General features: G+C 42.5%; 1 protein-coding gene across 3 annotated transcripts in view; it reads left to right on the top strand.

Moving 5' to 3' along the window:
• TMEM255B (transmembrane protein 255B) overlaps positions 1–21,853 on the top strand; it is a 57,721-nt gene that overhangs the window by 24,398 nt on the left and 11,470 nt on the right. For all 3 annotated transcript variants that reach the window (XM_081198604.1, XM_081198603.1, XM_081198605.1), the window contains 3 exons: positions 3,415–3,557; positions 4,501–4,563; positions 13,906–13,995. In XM_081198604.1, coding sequence (XP_081054730.1) covers positions 3,415–3,557; positions 4,501–4,563; positions 13,906–13,995 — 296 coding nt within the window. The remainder of the gene's footprint in view (positions 1–3,414; positions 3,558–4,500; positions 4,564–13,905; positions 13,996–21,853) is intronic.

The raw sequence follows: 21,853 nt of genomic DNA on the forward strand, positions 1-21,853 counted from the left end.
GGTTTATTGGAGGGGATTGCAGCTTGAATTCCCTTGCTCTTTGTACATGCAAGGTGTTGGAGACGATTTCAAGGCAACTTTGCCACAGAATGTTAACTTCTATCATTTCAGATGCCTGAGTGAGTTTTGAAATCCAGTGTCCCACTTTTGTACCTTTCACTTACATTTAGTCACGGGTTTGTAGATGCTTAGATTTCTGCTGATGTAAATCCAGCGGATGTTTTCTTTAAAAACATCTCTTCCGTAAATCCAATAGAACTTATACTAAAACTTATTTCTTAGAGTTTACAAACACGTTTTTTTCTATAAAATACTGTAAGCCTGGATGTAAAATACTGTAATACTGGACTTAAGCAAATATGAATGTGGTGGTTTCTAGAAGCATATTGAATCTGGAGAGATAGCAGGAGGAGGAAGAGACTCCTCCTGTTTTCTGGTGTGGTTCTTCTCTTGTGTGTAAAGGATTACAAATTCAAAGCACTAGCCTGGACCTTTAAAATGCCTGACACTTGGAGTTATGCTTCAGTTCTGCTGGTCCTTTGAACAGAAATGTCATTCCTTTTTAACAGTATCATCCATTGAAAACCCTGTGCTAGAGAAGGAGACAGGGAGAGAGAATATGAGATACCAAAGAGACCTTTTTCAGATTACTCTTGAATCATGGCTGCTCTTGCGTGCAGTTTGTCTTTCTAGAGAGCCTAACTAAATGTTCCATGCAGATGCAGGCAATAAAATCCTAATGGTCAATTCAAAGAGGGGAAAAAAGAGGAGAGAAAGCGAAGATAATTTGTAGAGGGGGTAAGCAGCTGGGAAGACAAAGTGCTTTAGCCTAGCCCTTTCCTGTGCCTTCTGATTCTCTTCTGCAGATCACTCTCCCCAGCTGGCCCCCCACCCCAGTTACAAATGCACGGGTGGATTGGTGGAAGTGAAATAATCAGTATTCCCGGTGGTGCCCTTGTGGAAAGCACCGTCAGGCTGGGACTGAGCCAGCCCGGGATCTGTTGGATCCTGAGGTGGGTTTGGAGCCTGCTCCAGGCTGGTGCAGCAATTTGTCTCGCTCCCCTTACACCTACTTCTCCAAGTGGTTTACAAAAGCATGCACAAATAAATCTTAATAAAAGTTTAAGCACAGAATAAAAAAACCAGAGTTTTAATTACCTTTAAACTGTGCAAAATATTACTAGAAATCATCATGAACTAATCAGGAGCATACCAAATATAGACCCCAATACAGACCAGCCATAAAAAGATAACGACCACTTAAAGATGGAGGGATGTAACCTCTCTAAGCTCATGAAGAATGGAGAAGGCCCTATTTCAATATTTTTTTTTCATAACAGACTAACAGTGTCTGTGTGAACATGCTTTAGTGGGACTCTAAACATTGCCTACTTGAAAAGCCCTGTCCAAAAGTTATTGGTTCTTTGGTTTTTTCTGCTTTAAGAGGGTTGGTGAGTAGGCATAACCTAAACCATGTGATTCAAGAGAACTTTGCGCATTATCCCTTCCTTGGCTAATATCATCTTCAGAAGGGTAATTTAAGTTGGGAAACAATGAAAGGGGACAGTTCTAAGGCCCCCAACAAAACAGCTCTTCACCAGACTCTGATCATGGCTCTCCGGCACATTTTGTTTGACCCTGGAGTGTTGGGCTTGGCTATTGGGTTTTGAGCTCAAAGCCATGCTCACCGACAGGGTCAGCCCACCCATGTTGTGGGGTGAAGTGGTTGCCTCAGGTGGCAGATATGGACTCCTCCTCCATGGGCTTGCCACACTGCCACAGGCATGCCATGCTCCTGCCACTACTTTAGATGTCCCTGAAGTAGATGTGCGCCTGCAGGAGGCGGGAGTGTGGTGGGCGCAGAACATTTTGCCTCAGGCAACAAAATCTCCTTAGCCAGCCTTGCTCACCTATAAAACCAGGGCTGGCCCTACCATTAGGAAGAGTGAAACAGCTGCTTCAAGTAGCTGGTGCTGGGATGCGGGAAGTGGCAGTAGGGTGCTGGACAGCACATCTTTCTTTGCCTTGCGGACTGCTCTGCATTTTAAGCTGGCTGTTCTCAGGTACGCTGGAGAAAGCTGTCCTGCCACCCATGTTGAAATAAGATTTAGTTGTCAATCCAGTTATCTTCTGCACACAGAATCATAAAATTGTGGAGTTGGAAGGGACCCCAATGGTCATCTGGTTCAGCTCCCTGCAAGGCAGAAATCTCAGCTAAAGCATCCATGACAAATGACCTTCCAGCCTCTGCTTAAAAACCTCCAAGGAAGGAGAGTCCACAACCTCCCAGGGGAGTCCATTCTATTGTCAAACATCTCTTACTGTGAGAAAGTTTTTCCTGATGTTTAATGGGAATCTCCTTTCTTGTAACTTGAAGCCCTTGGTTTGAGTCCTACATTCCAGAGCAGGAGAAAAGAAGCTTGCTCCATCTTCCATTTGAAAGCCCTTGAGATATTTAAAGATAACTATCATATCTCCTCTTAGTCTCCTCTTTTCCAGGATAAACATACCCAGCTCCTTCAACCGTTCCTCATAAGGCTTGGTTTCCAGACACTTGATCATCTTGGTAGCCCTCCACTGCACACGTTCCATCTTGTCAACACCCTTCCTAAATTGTGGTGCCCAGAATTGGAGACAATATTCCAGGAGCGGTCTGGCAAAGGCAGAATAGAGTGGTACTATTTCTTCCCTTGATCTGCACACTATACTATTGTTGATGCATGGAATGGGGGAGGGGGTTCCACCTAGCCCTTTGGATCAGGCAGCAAAATGGCTTGAGATGTCCCTGTACGAAACTCACTGGAAAGCCTTAGGCAAGCTGATGTTTCTTAGCATACGCGACAGGGTTGGTTATAAGGTTAATTCACCATTTTTAGTTCCTTTGTGGGAGAGTAGTAGTAGTAATAATAATAATAATAATAATAATAATAATAATAATAATAATAATTCATTATTTGTACCCCGCCCATCTGGCTGGGCTTCCCCAGCCACTCTGGGCGGCTTCCACAGAGACCAAAATACACTAAAATATCACACATTAAAAACTTCCCTGAACAGTAGTGTTATGTACTGAAGCTCTCACCCTGGGCCAGCAGGGGGATACTGTAGTTTTCACTCAGGTCCACATATGCAAATAAGGGATTGAAAGTGACGTTCAGTGATTGGATAGTTACAGAAAATGGTTACTGTTGCGTTCTAGTGGAGCTCTATATAAGCAGGCTGGCTGAACCCTTCAGTTCAGTTCTGTTCTGGCCTGTGAATAAACAAGAGCTGTTTGAAGAATCGCTGTGTCGTCTGATATGTTCACCCACAACTTAACAAGTAGGATACAGGTGTAGCACATTGCTGCCGCCTTGGGATTTGTGCATATGTACTGTGGTGCTTATAATAACATTTCCCTCCCTCTCTCCACAGGGCACTTTGCGAAAAGGAAGAAAACTTCTCTATGGTTCACAATCGCCCTCCTGATAGTGTCTGTTTTCATACTGACCATAGGCCTTGCAGCTACCACCAGAACAGAAAATGTAACTGTGGGTGGTTATTATCCAGGAATAATCGTAAGTAGGAATTATATTTTAGAGTTTCAAGTATTTACAATGCTGTGTGCCATGCAGTGAAGTAACCATTGTGCAGAATTATCTGCCCAACAAAGCTTTTTTTGTGGAATTTGACAGCTCAAGCAATGTTAACCTGATTGTGTGTGTACGTATGTATGTTTGTGTGTGTATGTGTGAAAGCGAAGACAAGCAAGCTAGCACATGCTGAGTAGGTTAGAACAAGATACTGGTAAATGGATACAGGGCTCCACTGCAAGTATTGTTAGGAATATTAATAACCCATCTATCTTCAGTTCTGAATCTCTGTCATGAGTAATATTTCATGGAGAGAGCTGCCTAAATGTCCATTATTTCCTACTGTGTTTCACATACATAGATGCATGTTGCACAGACTTGGGGAGTACAGAACAAGCTCAGATTGATATATATGTGTTGGAAGATAAGGTCTCATGTGCAGCAGCACGTAAAATGCTAAAAAACAAAATGCAAGGTTGGAACAACCATACTTGTGAGAAATTTTAATCAGGAAGTAAATTCTGTACTCCTGCCTCATTTTCCACTGTTTCCAGAATTTTAGGTATTTTATTTACAGTAATTAGTAAACGTTTCTTCCTTCCTATGTAGTTTATATATTAATAGCTGCAGTTGCCATAAGCCTTGAACCTGTACATACTGCTCAGTTGCCTGGAACAACTCTAAAACAAGATAGAATCCCAGGCTATTTGTGATCTCTGATATGATTTTAAACGTTGTTTGTATTTTTAATCCTGTAATGTGCAATCTTTAACCACATTTAAGCTGCTGGACCGGGTTTACACATAGTGATAGCATGGTTTAATAAATGATTGTTAAACAAACTATGGCTTAACATGGTGTGCAAACCAGGACACTATCCTATATACACAGCTAAGTTGACCTGTTGTTTCTTTGTTTTTCGCCACAGCTTGGTTTTGGGTCCTTCCTAGGGATTATCGGTATTCATCTTGTAGAGAACCGGAAGCAAATGGTAAGCACATAATATATTTAAATGTTGTTTTAAAAAATCTATAAGATTAAATATGTTATTGCAGACCTCAGACATTTCATTCTCAATGTATCCTTCAACGGTCAAGTGGTCAGTTGACCTGTTGTGTTTCAACTCTCCCCTCTCCTGCTTTTCAACTTTTTAAAGAGGTATATTAGATCCCTTCCATTATTTACCATGAGACCAGCATTCTACCTAGGCATGTTTTGGTTTCTGGTTTGCTTTTTCTCCCGTTGTTTTTCCTCCTGTAACTGATACCCCAATGCAGATTTCATAGTTGAGGGGTTGTCAGAACTTTGTTTGCCCTTAAGAAAACAAATACATATTTTGTACATGCTTTTTTGTGTAAAATAATAAAAAGTTAACCATTGTGTATCCCAGCAACTTTTATGTTACTATTCTTTTGTTATGGGATACTAATGCATTTTAATAAATTAAACTGTTTATATTTGGAAATCAAATCATCCCCAGCTACATCTTCAAAGGGCTCAGCTGGACTCTGACGGCTACTCTGAAAACAAGTGGTTTTGGGGGGTTAAAAAGCTTACCAAATTCTCAACATTACCTTCTCCAAACAATGAGGGTGCTTTTGTTGTTCTCTCTCTCTCTCTATATATATATATAAATCTATTGATATCCAGAAAAGGTTCAAATTAATCAGAACAGCAAAAACCAAGTCATTGATTTTGTCAGTCTGCCTTCAGCCATGCCTCACCTAATTATGATTTTTAAAGCTTCATACTGAGCTTGAGTAATATTTCAAATGATGCCCGAGTATATATTTTTTAAGAAGCGTATCTGTGGAGAGCCATGAGCTCAGTATATGCACCTCTCGGAACTGGGGGAAATATCTACAGAGGATGCAGCTGCCCTAAGTGCTCCATCAGCTTCAACCACACAGTCCTTGTAGAGAGATTAGTAAATCATTGTGCCTGCCTGCTCACACATTCTTTAAAAGGTTAGCTCTTGCACGCGGAGAGCTACAAAGCCACCTTAGCAATACATATACATGGCAAGCAACTTGCACGCTCTTGCTTAAAATTCATACTGATTCTTCCCTGAGGTTTGTCCAGCTCAGGCCTCCTACACAATGTGTCACCTACCAAATATAAAAGCAGCCTGCCGGTTCCATATGTGGTGCTTGGCAAACCCCATCCCCTTCATTTGCAGTCCTAGGCTAGTGAAAACTGGAAGTTTATTTAGACTTGCTGGTGAGCAGACATAAATGGCAGGCCTTACTTCATGATTCATTGTTAGTCATTTAGTCGTGTCCGACTCTTTGTGACCCAACGGACCAGAGCACGCCAGGCACTCCTGTCTTCCACTGCCTCCCGCAGTTTGGTCAAACTCATGCTGGTAGCTTCGAGAACACTATCCAACCATCTCGTCCTCTGTCGTCCCCTTCTCCTTGTGCCCTCAATCTTTCCCAGCATCAGGGTCTTTTCCAGGGAGTCTTCTCTTCTCCTGAGGTGGCCAAAGTATTGGAGCCTCAGCTTCACGATCTGTCCTTCCAGTGAGCACTCAGGGCTGATTTCCTTAAGAATGGATAGGTTTGATCTTCTTGCAGTCCATGGGACTCTCAAGAGTCTCCTCCAGCACCATAATTCAAAAGCATCAATTCTTCATGATTCATAGCAGGTGGGGAATCTCAGGCCCAGCAATCCTTCAGCAATCTGCATCTGGCCTTTGACATTTTCTACAAGTGCACTAAGGTGAGCAAGACCTGACAGGCATTTTGTGGGTTTCCAGCTACTAGAGATCTTCCATTGCTTTGGCGAATTCTGAACTGTTTTGAGTCTGAAGGAGCTGCAGTTGCTTAAAGCAACAACTCAACAGAAGATCCATCTGCGTGGATTTTGGCATTGCGATGGATGCTCATGACTGAGTAGTTAATCTAGCTGACCAGCCTCCCTATTATATACAGTAGTTGAATCAAAAGTCAGCTATTTGTGGGACTGGATTGTTATCTAGCTTTGTTACATCGTATTTGGTATTGATTTTGTAATATTATTAATGTTATGTTTATTTCCTGCCCTTCACCAGCAGGTCTCAGTGCAGGTTACAACAATGTAGAGTTCAAAATTCAGAACATTCAAAACAGATCACAATCACAGGAATAGGGTGGGCTCTGAAAACACACATCTCAGGTGCCGAAAGCCAGGGCAAAGATACATGCTTGTTCACATCCTAGTAACTAGACTTTGATAATATTTGTACTCCAGATTAGGCTTTTGTTGTTCTTCAGGTTTTCTCCCCCATGTTTAGGGCAGGGGAAGCCAATGTGGTTCCCCCAGATGTTGTTGGATTACAACTCCCATCCTACATTTATAGTCCGTTTTTCTTCTTTCACATTTCACATAATTTTAAAATCACATTATTATTATTATTATTATTATTATTATTATTATTATTATTATTATTATTATTATTATTTTATTATTATTCACCTCAGAGCAATAGAAACCAAAGCAATAATCCATCCAGACACTGACCAGACCTAGATCTGCTTAACTTCAGCAAAGTAGTGGTAGTGTTATGTTCCTTCAAATCATATCCATTCTGGCCACTGACCACGTTGGCTGGGGCTTATGGGAGTTGGAGTTCAACAGCATTTAGAGGCTACCTCATTGACTACCCTCAACTTATGGGGTTATTCTTATTTTTTAAGGTCCCCAAACCTACAAATGGCCTCCCACTCAACAACACTACAGTTCCCTATTGCTCAGAGCATGCAAAAAAGATCAAGGCTACACTTGTGTGCCTTTTCTACGTGTTATAATGGATTGCCTCAACTTTTCAGAAATGGAGAACTTCATGGATTTTTTATCCGCACCACTGAGTTAAAACATAGTAATGTAGTGATGGTCACTTGCCTGCCTGTGCAATTATACAGTGCACGTGCAGTTTTATTCCTGCAGATGTTAGATTTTTGTAGGAGGCACACATGGTGAATGTCTCACTTTAAGCTACAAACCCAACCCTTCATAAAATATTTTGATGGGTGATATGCTCTTCATAAAGTGCTGATACCAAACAATACCAAAATATGGCCATGATTTATTGTTCTGTTTCAGTGGTATTGACTAAGGAAGCAAGATTTTAAAAGCTGAACTATGTTGTTTTGGTGAGATGCTTCGGGTACTCTTTGGGCATTATCACAGGTGTCTGTGAGAGCTAGGGATGACTGTGATGGGCACCCCCAAACCTCAGAGCATGCAACAGTCCTCCCTTATACCAGACAACAGGCCTTAGAACAGGCCTTAATCCCACCTCTTGGATCTAAGAAACCCAGCTGATCGTAAGATAGGTGACATAAGAAGACATGCTCCAACTCTTCTATAGAGCTTATTTCTGGAGCACAGGATGGGTCGGAAAAAGAGGAGGAAGAGGCAGGTCAAGCAATGGGAGTGTCAGGGACTTTTCCACCCTCTCCTTCACCAGTGTCTCCCAGAATCAGGAGGAGACTGAAGAGGGATAAGCAGAGGAAGATTCCACGCAGGCGTAGTCTCCGACTGCATGCAGGCAGCCCGTCGGGGGGAGGTACAGAAACTGGTGGAGGGGGAGTGACCCCCTGTTGCTGCAACTGCTCCAGAGAACGCAGACCTGGGAATAGTTGCCTGGACGCTAAACTGGTGTTCGTGGCTATTCTGAGCCAAAGCTTTGACAATAAAGAGTTAGCTATCTGCTGTTTGCATTGTTTTGGGAACGCCCTTCACAATATATATCAGCAAAATTAATTAATAGTATTATTATTATTATTAACAACACATGAGATCTGATTAGGGCAGTTAAAGTCTTGTACTCTCCAACTCCAAGTAGCTCAGCCTGCGTTTTTCCTTCCCTTCGGCAGCATTTTCTGCTGAAATAGCAGTACTCTGAACTACAGCCATGATGACCTCTGACAATGAAACTGGCAGGCTGTAGCGGGATGTTACACTCTCCTGCTGCTGTTGTATAGTGGGGTCTTAAGATGACGCTATTAGTTAAAATAGACTGGCTGTTTTAAAAAGTGAATAAGCGCCCATTATGATAGACTCCCATATTACGTCAATTGGAAAAATGCCTGCAATTGATAGCACCTTTGGGGGTTGGGACAGGGCTGGATTAACCATTAAGCAAAATAATCACGTGCTTAGGGCTTCAAGGGAAGGGAGGGGCACCACAGAAACTTTCCATTGCCAGATTTACCATGAACCAGCAACTCCACCTTTCGGTTTACAAATTCTGAGATAAAAGCTAGTAATTAAATTGTTCATATCATGGAATAAAGTGGAAGTATACGAAAATAAGCATCATTTTCCATCTCACTGTAGGTTTTCTTTCATTTTGAAAAATAGGTTTTCATTTTATGGCTTATTATTGTGTCTTTGTGTTTGTTTGTGTGTGTGTGTGTGTGTGTGTGTGTGTGTGTGTGTATACATATATGGGATCAAAATCTTTTAAGTGCAAAGGGCTCTAAAGTTCTTAATCCGACCACCTCCTAGTCCATGTGTTAAGACAGGCAGGGGAACATGTTTTCTAACGACTTCAACATTCCCTGTTGCTGGCTTTCAGAAAACAGACACTCAGCTGCTGCAGCATAGTAGTGGTGATGTGTCTCATCTGCTGGCTTTAAGGCCAGTTAGTCCCTACACCCTCTGAAGCAGTGGTGGACTTTGGGCCCTCAAATTTCAGCAGCACCTGTGCGATGCTAAAATTCAGCCTCCAGCCTATTGTGTTCTGTTCTGCAGCATTGTTTTGGCTGCACCGGTTGCCTAAAACCACCTCTGCTGTGAAGTTGCCTTTCTTATTCGTTGTTCTAACATGACTGCCCTTGAACCTTGAAGTAGCGTCGGACGTTCAGGTTCCAAAGAACGTTCGCAAACCGGCGTTAGGGAGCCAAAACGTTCAACTTGCAAAGGTGTTCAGGATCCAAGGTACGACTGTATTTTAAAAGAGTAAACAATAGAATTTATCGACTTTGCTTTTCCTTTTTAACTACCAAAGGCCTGTGCAGAGAGCAGCAGGCGATACCCCTGCCTGAAGCCCTGGAGAGTGCCTGCCAGTCAGAGTAAACATTGCTGGGCTTAACAGATAAGCCTTCTAACTTTTCTGGAAGGGCACCTTGGAGGAACATTGACAGACCGCTTTAGGAATGCTGTTCTAAAGCTTTTGAGCTTCGATTCAGAAGTGACTGCTCTTTCCGACAACAGTTTACAGTACAATCCTAATCATGCTAGACAGTCAGTATGATTTAGTGATTAGTGTGTTGAACTAGGATCTTGGAGTCCAGAGTTCGAATCCCCACTCAGCCATGAAGCTTGCTGGGTAGCCTTGGGCCAGTCACGGTCTCTCAGCTTAAGTTACCTCACAGGGTGGTTTGTGAGGATAAAATGGAGAGGCACAAGAACCTCCTACACCACCTTGATATCCTTTGAGTAATGGCGGGATAAATATAACAATTTAAGTGTCTACTCAGAAATAAGTCCTATTGAATGCAATGGGGCTAGCTCCAAAGTAAGTGGGGGTTAAGTTTGTAGTCTCTCATAAGGGGAAGGCTTTTGGCCACATGACCTGGAAAAACTGTCTGCGGACAAATGTTGGCTCCCTCAGCCAGTAAAGCGAGATGAGCGCCGCAACCCCAGAAGAGTTCACAACTGGACTTAACTGTCAGGGGTCCTTTACCGTTACCTTTTTAGGAAAGGCTTGCTTATGTGATAAGGTTTATTTGAAGAGACCAGGTTAGTTTTGGGGGAATTTGTGACTCCTATCCAGATTTCCCTAATCCTGAGAGCGGAGGGAAAATAACCTCATCTTTCTTTTGTGTACATTGTGAGACAAATGTATGGGAGAATTCCCGAACAGGTTTCGTGTGCCATCTCCATCCATAACGCACAAAAATTGTGACATTTGTTACTATGGCAACTAAACAGCAAAATAGATTTAATATCCTGGTAAAAGGGTATTCAGTGATTGAAATTCATCACATTCTGCCTGAGTGGTTGCTGTTGGTGTTGAGGCACCTGTATTGTCAGCTAGTGACAGGGTGGTGAAACAGGATCAATAATCATCCTGTGGATACCATGTCATGTCTTCCATGCAGCAAACTCCCTGTCCCCATTCACAACTGTGTTGAAATGTGGACTCCACCTCTGCAGTAATTTTTATTTTTTTCAAACACGAGTTCTTGCAAGGGTGCTCAGTCCTCGGTCATTAAGGCATCTTATCGCTGCAGTAAGCAGCAAGCCTCACAATTTATGCCCTGTCAACCTATTCTTTCCAAAGGTCGGTGCCTCCGTAATAGCGCTGCTGTAATTGAGACGACACTCGAGGACTGTCACACTAGAGGAGATATGATTATGTCATGGGTACTGGGTGTTCATTATTCATTCATGTCTATTCTAGCTGTCGCACTTGCTACAATTACAATGGCTCTCTAATGAGAAAAGGGTTTTGTAGCTACCCAACTATAGAATCTCTTCCTGGCGGGGGGGGGGGAGCTATTCATAAAGATCTCTTAATGAGTTTCTCTTTAAAGTCCTTGAAGCATCCCCTTGTTCACATGGTCACCAGAACGGGTAAAGGATTATTTCCTTTCCGCCATTCTAAAAGAGCAAAGTGCTATATTTTATCATTACATATAGGTGGTGAAGGTGCCAAAACAGACAAAAATTAAGATGACACTGGGATGACCATACATTGGAAATGGTGAGAAGGGGGGAATCAGTGTGCCTATTGCCTGTGACTAAACAATTTTGATTTTACAAACAAAGCAGAATCATTGATTGTTGTTGTTTAGTCGATTAGTCGTGTCCGACTCTTCATGACCCCATGGGCCAGAGCACGCCAGGCACTCCTGTCTTCCACTGCCTCCCACAGTTTGGTCAAACTCATGCTGGTAGCTTCAAGAACACTGTCCAACTATCTCGTCCTCTGTTGTCCCTTTCTCCTTGTGCCCTCCATCTTTCCCAACATCAGGGTCTTTTCCAGGGAGTCTTCTCTTCTCATGAGGTGGCCAAAGTATTGAAGCCTCAGCTTCACGATCTGTCCTTCCAGTGAGCACTCAGGGCTGATTTCCTTCAGAATGGATAGGTTGGATCTTCTTGCAGTCCATGGGACTCTCAAGAGTCTCCTCCAGCACCATAATTCAAAAGCATCAATTCTTCGGCAATCAGCCTTCTTTATGGTCCAGCTCTCACTTCCATACATCACTACTGGGGAAACCATAGCTTTTACTATATGGACCTTTGATGGCAAGGTGATGTCTCTGCTTTTTGAGATGCTGTCTAGGTTTGTCATTGCTTTTCTCCCAAGAAGCAGGCATCTATTAATTTCGTGACTGCTGTCACCATCTGCAGTGATCATGGAGCCCAAGAAGGTAAGATCTGCCACTGCCCCCATTTCTTCCCCTTCTGTTTGCCAGGAGGTGGTGGGACCAGTGGCCATGATAAAGCTGAGGAAATGGTGCAGCTCTTGGGCTTTGGCTGCCAAATGGTCTCTCCTTTTCCCACTCACACTTCCATTGTAATGGTTTATCTCTCCTCCCATGGGCTCATTCCTGTTTGGTATATGATGAATGTTTTGAGCTGCAGCACTTAATAATAAATACAGGGGTTTTCCATTATAGATGTACAGTACTTATCAACAAGGGACGCGGGTGGCGCTGTGGGTAAAACCTCAGCGCCTAGGACTTGCCGATCGCATGGTCGGCGGTTCGAATCCCCGCGGCGGGGTGAGCTCCCGTCGTTCGGTCCCAGCTCCTGCCCACCTAGCAGTTCGAAAGCACCCATAAAGTGCAAGTAGATAAATAGGTACCACTCCGGCGGGAAGGTAAACGGCGTTTCCGTGTGCTGCGCTGGTGCCGGCTCGCCAGAGCAGCTTTGTCACGCTGGCCACGTGACCCGGAAGTGTCTGCGGACAGCGCTGGCGCCCGGCCTCTAGAGTGAGATGGGCGCACAACCCCAGAGTCGGACACGACTGGCCCGTACGGGCAGGGGTTCCTTTACCCTTACCTTACTTATCAGCAACAAGTGAGAGTTTGGCTATGCAAAGCAGTAATAGCAGAACTGCTTGAGAATTTTTCATTATTATTATTCAGCATCATAAGTAGCGATAAGCTTAGCAAAAGATAAGCTTAGCAATGAAGGTGAGTTTATGAAGAGAGAAGCGTATCATTTCATAACGATGATCGTTGAAAAGTGAGGTGGTAAAATAGGCTATGCCACTTCTGGCTTGCATGTGGGATGTGGCACTTTTTTAAATTAAAACAAAACAAAGCTACTTGCAAGTAACATACACATTGCTGAGAGAGCATCTGCTTCAGCCAGTTTGCTGCTGTGATTGTTTTCTTATTTGTAGGGACATTTTTAGGTGTGAAAGCATTACAAAGACTGGTCCTCTACCTGCAGCCTGAAATAGTTCAGTCTGTCTTACCTCCTTGTAGTCTATTACTTCATTTCCACCTCATGCGTGCATTCTCAGCTAATGAGTTCTTAGCTAATTGTGTGAAGTGGCCCTAGAGCAGGCATAGGCAAACTCAGCCCTCCAGATGTTTTGAGACAACAATTCCCATCATTCCTGACCACTGGTCCTGTTAGCTAGGGATGATGGGAGTTGTAGTTCCAAAACATCTGGAGGGCCGAGTTTGCCTATGCCTGCCCTAGAGCTAATATGGGAGTTAGCATTCTGTTCTCATAGTAGCTGTATGAGGTAGGTCCTTACTGTTCCCATTTTACAGAATGGGCAATCACAGCTGAAGAAACCACCCAGGACCATTCCCTACAATGGAAGTCCCCCAGGTGCACCTACAACAAATTTATCCTATTAAATGTTTTAAATACCCCAGTGCATTGGTGTGGTACGGGAAAAGGTTGCTAGCCCTTTTGAAGTGCTGAATGGCCTGTTTGCTATTTATTGGCACAGACCATTTACAGATTTAAACGATTCCCTGATACGCATCTCTGTGGTGTTTGCTTAGCCATCCACAGGCTTTATTTATTTTTATTACTTTTAAAATTTATTTTAAAATATTCCTAGACCACTTAAACATCAAAATGTGTCAAACTGGTGCACAAGTGAACAAAGGGCACCCGAGGCCAACAGCCAACAATAAAAGAGCATTAAATACAAAAACACTGTAGTAGTATTAGTTTTATATAGCATGGTTTGAAGAGATATTCTGACACGTTGGATTAAATGCCTGTTCAAAAACATTTGGAGCTTCCTAGGGAGTCAACTTCTTCCTCTGTTCTGCAACACTGCAAGTTGGATCACCAAGTGTTTCATAATCAGGTTTCAGTAACTGTGTGAATATATAATAATCTAAGTCCACTTTTCTCTTTCTAGTTGATAGCGTCCATTGTGTTCATCAGCTTTGGAGTGGTAGCAGCTTTCTGTTGTGCAATCGTTGATGGTGTGTTTGCAGCCCGACATATAGTAAGTATGCCTTTTTAATATTCCTCTCTCCCCTGGTTAGCTTTTAATTTGTGCCTACTAAGCCATTTCTGGTTGTGGTGAAGATCTAGTGATCCACTTCAGGTTCAGTGTGTGAGCGGTGTAGTTGGACCATTAGCAGTTATGGAACACGCATTTCCATGTGTTTCGTGTGGTTCGCATGTTAGGATCATTAGGAAAGGGACCGAAAATAAAACTGCCTATATGATAGTGCTTGCTTTGCAATTCTCTGGTGCAGCAACACTGCCTATGGTTATGGACACCACAACTCAAAAAGGATATTGTATAGCTGGGAAAGAGGCAGAAAAGGGTAACCAAAACGACTAAACGAGGGTAACCAAAACGAAAAGCTTACAACACATGGGTTTTTAGTTTGGAAAAATGGTCTGTAAGGGCATTGGGGAACATGACAGGGGTATATATAGGGCAGCAGTTAAGGGCAGCATTCGAAACTCCCATTGCTCTAGGCGCATTTTGCGACAGGGAATTTCGTCAGTGTGAACAGTTTCTGATTTCTGGGTGCAGTACTGCACCTGAGATTTCAGATTAAAACTGCAGAGTGGAAGGAAAGGAGGACCTTTTTCTGCCTCCCCACTTCCAGCTACTCTCTGAAGACTGGAGAATAGACCCTCTTAAGAATCTTAGGGTGGGTGGGCAGGGGAAGCATGGCTTTGGGGTTTTTTGCAGTCTTCAGATGAGGACTAGAACCATGTGAAAAACGAACATAGGATTTTAGTTGCAGTTCATTCATTTTCAGCTTTGTATTCTCGTTACAAAAAAAGCGCGCCTAGGCATTCCCTTGTTGCGCCCACAACCTAGGTTTAAGGTGCCATTGAGCCCCTAGCTTTCATATCTCTGTTTCTATCACTGGATAGCTGGTGAGCTGACTGAATTGCATTCCACCATTATAAAATTATGTGTGGTATGGAAAAAGTGGCGAGAGAGAGAGTTGTTTCCTTCTCTCTCTTTCATAATGATAGAAAACAGGGCCATTCAATGAAACTGGAAATGCTGGACGGTTCAGGACAGTACAAAATAAATGACTTCAGCATGCAACACATGAGTGGGGAAACGCCTATTGTGCTCATAATAAAATAATAATAATGAATTTTATTTATACCCCGCCCTCCCCAGCCAAGACCAGGCTCATGTCATGCTTGCAGGCTTCTCATACGCATTTGTTTGGCTGCTGTAAGACTAGGATGCTAGGGTTTTGGTATAATCCAGAACGGCTCTTCCTATGTTCTTATTAGTTCAGAAATGTGTGCAGGGAAGTCAGTACTCTCTTTCCTGTACAGCAGACAGGGGTCTAAGGCAAAGTGATGTTCAATACCTAGGTAGGTTACTTCCTGAGTTTATGTCAAAACTTGAACTAGAGTAGGCTTTCCCAAACTTGGGTCCCCAGCTTTTTTTTTTTTTTTTACTACAGTTCCCATCATCACTGACCAATGGTTCTGCTAGTTAGGGATGATGGGAGTTGTAGTCTAAAAACAAACTGGAGACACAAGTTTGGGAAACCCTGAACTAGAGTCTTCCTGGTTCATAGTCTTGGTCCCTTGGTGCTCTGAAACTGTTGGGGAATTTAGTGAATCCGAGGGGGTGAAAGATGTGGAGGTAATAAAATATATATATATATAAAAATATAGAGCTGGAAGAGAGAAGTTAATTTCAAGGTACAGAAGTTTCACATACAAGTGTTTTTTTTTCTTTTTTGAAAGTTAATGAATATATGGAAATATGGAAGAAAATAATTATTATTATTATACTCACTTCTCGAGGCTCCATAATCCCCCCCCCCAAAAAATGGGTCAGTATTGTGAGGAAACCACAGTATAAAAATATATGAAGTGACAGGATTGTGTGATGGAGTACTACTCATGTCAAATATAACTTAACCACCCTTGATCACAGCGAAATATATAATGTGGCATCTTATTTTTATTTCAATCATGTTTTCATTAGAAAGAGATGGCAATCGTTTATAAGAAATAATGCACAATCTTTTTCACTGTGTGCCTGTTTTCTTTTTTGCCTGTTTTCTTAATGCAGATAATTTATTTATTTCCTGCTTTTCTTAAAAAGTCACGCGCAAAATAATGAAAGTTAGCTATGTTCTGTCTTTCACAAAGTACCTCCAGCTTTTTAAAAAATAAAGGAGGGGGGGGATCCATTGTTATCACATGTGAAGATGGCATAAATTTGGCACAAACACTACTGAAGAAAAATGTATTTCAGGATATATAGCTCCACATGATTTGCCCCATTCAGAGGCAAAAAACACTTCACTTAATAGAAAGCTCTATAGAAAAGCACTTACAAAAATTAGAAGCTGATGTAAAAGGGACTTGATTTAAAGTACCCCTGTCTCGTGTGAGAAATCGTAATACAGATGTCGTTTGCTTTGTTCACATTCACCCCAGCGTTTGTGTATTCAAAACCACTATTCACCTCCCCCCCCCCCATTTTTTAAAAAAGTAGAATGCCTGGATCAACTGAAACAAATAAAGGTGGAAGTAGTTTGTAATGATGTTAGTTCGGGGCAGGGCGGGGGGAATACAGATATTACAGGAATCCATTATCTGTGAATCATGTTTGTTGGCGGTATATTGTTACACAGCAGTAGAGCTGGCCCTTGCATGTAACTTAATATCCTTTCAAAACAACAAAACAACCTTTTCACCAGGCATGTAGAAGACAGTTGCTCCCCCTTGTGATTTTATAGCTTGGCGGGGGGCGGGGGGTGAGGACAAACGTTCAAGGCAGGTCTCTTCATCCAAATACAGTGGTACTTCAGGTTACATACGCTTCAGGTTACATACGCTTCAGGTTACAGACTCCGCTAACCCAGAAATAGTACCTTGGGTTAAGAACTTTGCTTCAGGATGAGAACAGAAATCGTGCTCCGGTGGCAGTGGGAGGCCCCATTAGCTAAAGTGGTGCTTCAGGTTAAGAACAGTTTCAGGTTAAGAACAGACCTCCGGAACAAATTAAGTACTTAACCCGAGGTACCACTGTACTTAAAAGGGAATGGTGTGGGTTGGGAGGATAAGGTATTTATTTTGCAATGCGCTTCTCCAACCAAAACATGTCTAAACAAATGTGAATATTAGTGGGGAGGTGTGCATAAAATGTAGCTATTAGTGAAAATAACATACAAAATGCATTCTATTAGGGACGTTGCTTGGGGGAAAAGTGCACGTTAGGGAAAGAGTGCACACACACAAAAATGTATTTTTGAAGAAATTTATACTAAAGTGCTGATGAATGCTGAGGATTACCGGTAATTGCAATCTAATGATGGCATGTGAGCAGAATTTAAGACTGGGAAAATGAGAACCTGAGGGAAGTCAGATTTGACAGTCAAATTCAGTGTAGTTTGCTTCTGAGGAAGCGTCATAGGATTGCACTGTTAGGTACTTTTCCTTCTGGAATATGGGTGGCGAGGTCTAAACCACTGAGCCTCTTGGACTTGCCAATCAGAAGGCTGGCAGTTCAAATGTGCACAATAGGGTGAGCTCCCATTGCTCTGGCCCAGCTTCTGCCAACCTAGCAGTTCAAAAGCATGCCAGTGCAAGTAGATAAATAGGTACCACTGCGGCGGGAAGGTAAATGGCATTTCCTTGCGCTCTGGTTTCCTTCACGGCGTTCCGTTGCACCAGAAGCGGTTTAGTCATGCTGGCCACATGACCCAGAACGCTGTCTGTGGACAAACGCCGGCTCCCTCAGCCTGAAAGCGAGATGAGCGCTGCACCCCATAGCGCCATTGACTGGACTTAACTGTCCAGGAATCCGTTACCTTTACCTTTTACCTTTACTTTTCCTTCTCCTTCATCAAATAGTAATCAGTATGAGTTAATTTTTAAGAGTATGGCAAAATCCTGAGTGGGGAGGCCCTTATTAAAAGTTTAACCTCTTTCATTATGGATCCTTTTTTAAGAATTTGTGAATTCCATGGTGCCGTCTGGTGGCTTTTTTCTGGAACAGGAGGGCATTTCTGGGAAGAACCTCATCCTGTTCCATAAAAACCACAGTATCATACATAGAACATGCTATAAAATGAAGATTTGGGACAGCATGATGCATGAATCATGTTAATTTTAGTGCCAGGGAGCTTTTGATGCTAAAAATCCCACAGGGCTGTCTTTGTTAGTCTGTTGCCTTAGAAACAAACAAAGAATCCTGTGACACCACAGAGACTGATAAATTTGTTATGGCATAAATGGTTGTGGACCTCAGGCCATTTCAAATAATCAGAATGGCGCCTCTTGTTCACACATGCCTACTCTTTCTCCACTTAACCGTATTGACATATTTTTGGAAAAACCAATGCTACCAGTAAAATTCATTCTATTTATTGGCTCTCTGTAAAAATAGAAGCAATTCTGTTGATAAACGGCAAGGCAGTAGGAAACTGAACTCAAATAATATGCGATGCCTCCCCACAATTAAATTAGCCAATCGCTTTGAAGGAAAACGTTAGGCCTATTTTTCCTTCTCCATGGTGGTGCAAGATGCAAAATCATAACTAATTACCTTTAATATCATTTCCTGAGTGAGTCATTAACATAATTGCACAGCTCATATGGTAATTTCTTTTATAAAAAAATTAAATTAGCATTCATCATTCCAAATGGGAAAGTAACTTTAATTCACTTCTTGGGTTTAGATTTTCTTTGTGTTTAAAGCTCTGCGGCCTATTTTATAGCTTTGTTTTATTTTTCTCAAGAGCTTTTACATGATTGGTGATGATTAGTTAAAGGGACAAAGAACTTGCAGCTGTCCAAATGTTTTTTAACTACAACTCCCACCAACCCTAGCATAGCCAAAGCTCAGGGGTAATGGTACTTGTATGCCAACAACAACTGGAAGGCTGTAGGTTCTCCTTTCCTGATTGAAAGCAAATATCTGGGTGTTTACCTAGAGATGATATGAAATGTATAGAACACCATATAACACCGGTCTTGAAAGACCTACATTGGCTCCCAGTACGTTTCCGAGCACAATTCAAAGTGTTGGTGCTGACCTTTAAAGCCCTAAACAGCCTCGGTCCAGTATATCTGAAGGAGCGTCTCCACCCCCATCGTTCTGCCCGGACACTGAGGTCCAGCTCCGAGGGCCTTCTGGCGGTTCCCTCACTGCGAGAGGCCAAGTTACAGGGAACCAGGCAGAGGGCCTTCTCGGTAGTGGCGCCCGCCCTGTGGAACGCCCTCCCATCAGATGTCCAAGCGATAAACAACTACCTGACATTCAGAAGACATCTGAAGGCAGCCCTGTTCAGGGAAGTTTTTAATATGTGACATTTTAGTGTATTTTTCATCTTTGTTGGAAGCCGCCCAGAGTGGCTGGGGAAACCCAGCCAGATGGGCGGGGTACAAATAATAAATTATTATTATTATTATAATGTATATGCAATTTTCCTGGTATTTCTTTATTTTGAAAATGTGTCTCAGGCTACGCGGTTTGCTGCAACTTTTGTGCCATTAATTCCTTTCTTCCAAATGGGGCTGTGCTTACAAGGCTGTAGCCTGGACCCAGATTGTGACCTAAGTGCAAACAGTTTCTCAGGTTGCCAGCAGAACCATTTCAATTAGCAACAAGCCATCAATAACATGATGGAAAACTGGACTTTTCTCAGGCAATAAGCATGTTGATACAGTTGTAAGGTGTACCTTCCAACTTACTGGAAAACTAAGTTGCCCATAGGACACAAAGGCTTAAAACTACAGTGGTACCTCGGGTTAAGTACTTAATTCGTTCCAGAGGTCTGTTCTTAACCTGAAACTGTTCTTAACCTGAAGCACCACTTTAGCTACTGCCGCGCTGCCGGAGCCCTATTTCTGTTCTTATCCCGAAGCAAAGTTCTTAACCTGAAGCACTATTTCTGGGTTAGCGGAGTCTGTAACCTGAAGCGTATGTAACCTGAGGTACCACTGTATATATTAAGAGTCTTGGTTAAGGCTCTTTTTGTCTAGGGAGACACATTAGAACGTTCCATACAGAAGCACAAGATTGGTTGCTGAGGTGTCTGAACACTTTGTTTATTACTCTTACATTTTAATATTGTATTGTGAGTGACACATGTATTGTTTAAGCGCTACGTGCTTTTCTGTGAATTTGACAATTGTTTATTTTGCACCAGAAAAATAGTAGCATTCCTTTTTAAGAGGGGTGAAAGAGATTAATATATTTTTGGGATATGCAAGTAGGAAAAATCCAAGTCTGAGTGGCGTTAGAATATATCACCATGGCATCACTGTTTGTTTGAAAACTGGCTTGAAAATAGTGCTGTGTTTTTCAACCCAGGAACATATGTTCCATGTCAGCATAAAATCAAACAAAGTTGAGTTGGCAGAAATTACTTCACAAGGACTTTACAGCAAGGTGCTTTATTTTAATGCTATTTGTAGTGATGTTACAAATGTGGATTTTTTTTTAATGCAGTGCCATGACAACAAATGTATAGCAGATAAACAGAGAAAGTGCTTGGCCCAAGAAAAGCTATGGAGAACATGGAAGCATTCATAATTATTATAAATAAATCTGATCACTTACCTCTCCTGATTTTTGCACTAATCACAGTGATCTGCCTGGCTTAGAGCTTCAACTTACTGACCTTAGTATTTTATCTCAAAACTGCTGAAGAAGTGTAACTTAGACATATGTTTAGAAGTTTCGCTATATAGAGGGGTATCTGCCAGGAGCTACTAATTTCATAGTCAGCAGCAGAGAGTAAAAATAGAAAAATGCAGATACTGCAAAGGAAAAATGAATTCTCTGCCTGGCAGCATATAGAATCCCAAGCTCAAGACAAAGTATACCCCAAATACATTATAGGTTTTGTGGCATTGTCTCATAAGTTCAGATCCACTGTGAGCACATTTAAATCTAAATAAAGGAGATATAATTTTTTTGCATGTGAGAACAAATTCTGCCAACCTCTGAACTATCAGGTAGTTATGGGCTGGAACCAAGGTTGATTCTCAGATACTTGTAAGAAGTACCAGTAGCTTTGTCTTGCTTTTAAAATATCAAATTATTTTGTTCTGTTTTTAAATATATACATTAGTGCCCTTGGGGTGTTAGAGGAGCAGTAGTACCTGTGATGGGGGACACATTGTGCTCCTTCTGGGGTCGTTTGTCCACCTTTGGTCCCCACCCAGCTCTCCCCTGTCAGAAGCTGTCAGCATGCAACAACAGCCACACCCCGAGAAATGGCTTTGAGTGACTGGCAAAACTGGGCGAGGGTAGCTGATTGGTCTCAAACGCTTGGTGAGTTAGGGACTTCACCCAGCATGCAAAGGCAGGCTCCAGCAGATTTAGCATAGTGGGTCCAATGGTCAAGGAGCCAGTTTCTGCGTGCGCTGTAGAGGGAAGTGAGGGGCAGATGTGACTCATCAACCTGGGAAGGTGGCCCATCTAGGAAAAGGAAGCTTTGATCCTAAACTTCTGCTGCCTTGTGGGATATCTTCAGGAGAAGAAAAGGCTAAGGAGTAAACCCTATACTGTACAAATCCAGAGTGGAGTCCCTAAGGTGGTTGGATGGTGTCTTGTATGCCTCCTTTTGGCAACTCCTGCAGCCCAGCTGGTGCCAAGTGTATTGCTCTGCTTTGCTTTGGACCACATGAGCGAAGCCGATGGTCCTGTTGTCTGGGCATCCCAGGACCTCCATACACACCGCCCAGGCTTGTGCCCCAAAGAGGTCACTTTGGTGCTGCTAACACAGCAGTTTGGCATCACCAACAGAGGCACACTCCGTTGTTTATAGAGGCAGATGGATGGCTTTCAATCATATTCTCAGGGCAGTTGAATTGCCAGTTGGTTTTGGATTTCTAGCTCACTC

The sequence above is a fragment of the Podarcis bocagei genome, assembly GCF_964188305.1.
Source record: "Podarcis bocagei genome assembly, chromosome: 6".
Taxonomy (NCBI): Eukaryota; Metazoa; Chordata; class Lepidosauria; order Squamata; family Lacertidae; genus Podarcis; species Podarcis bocagei.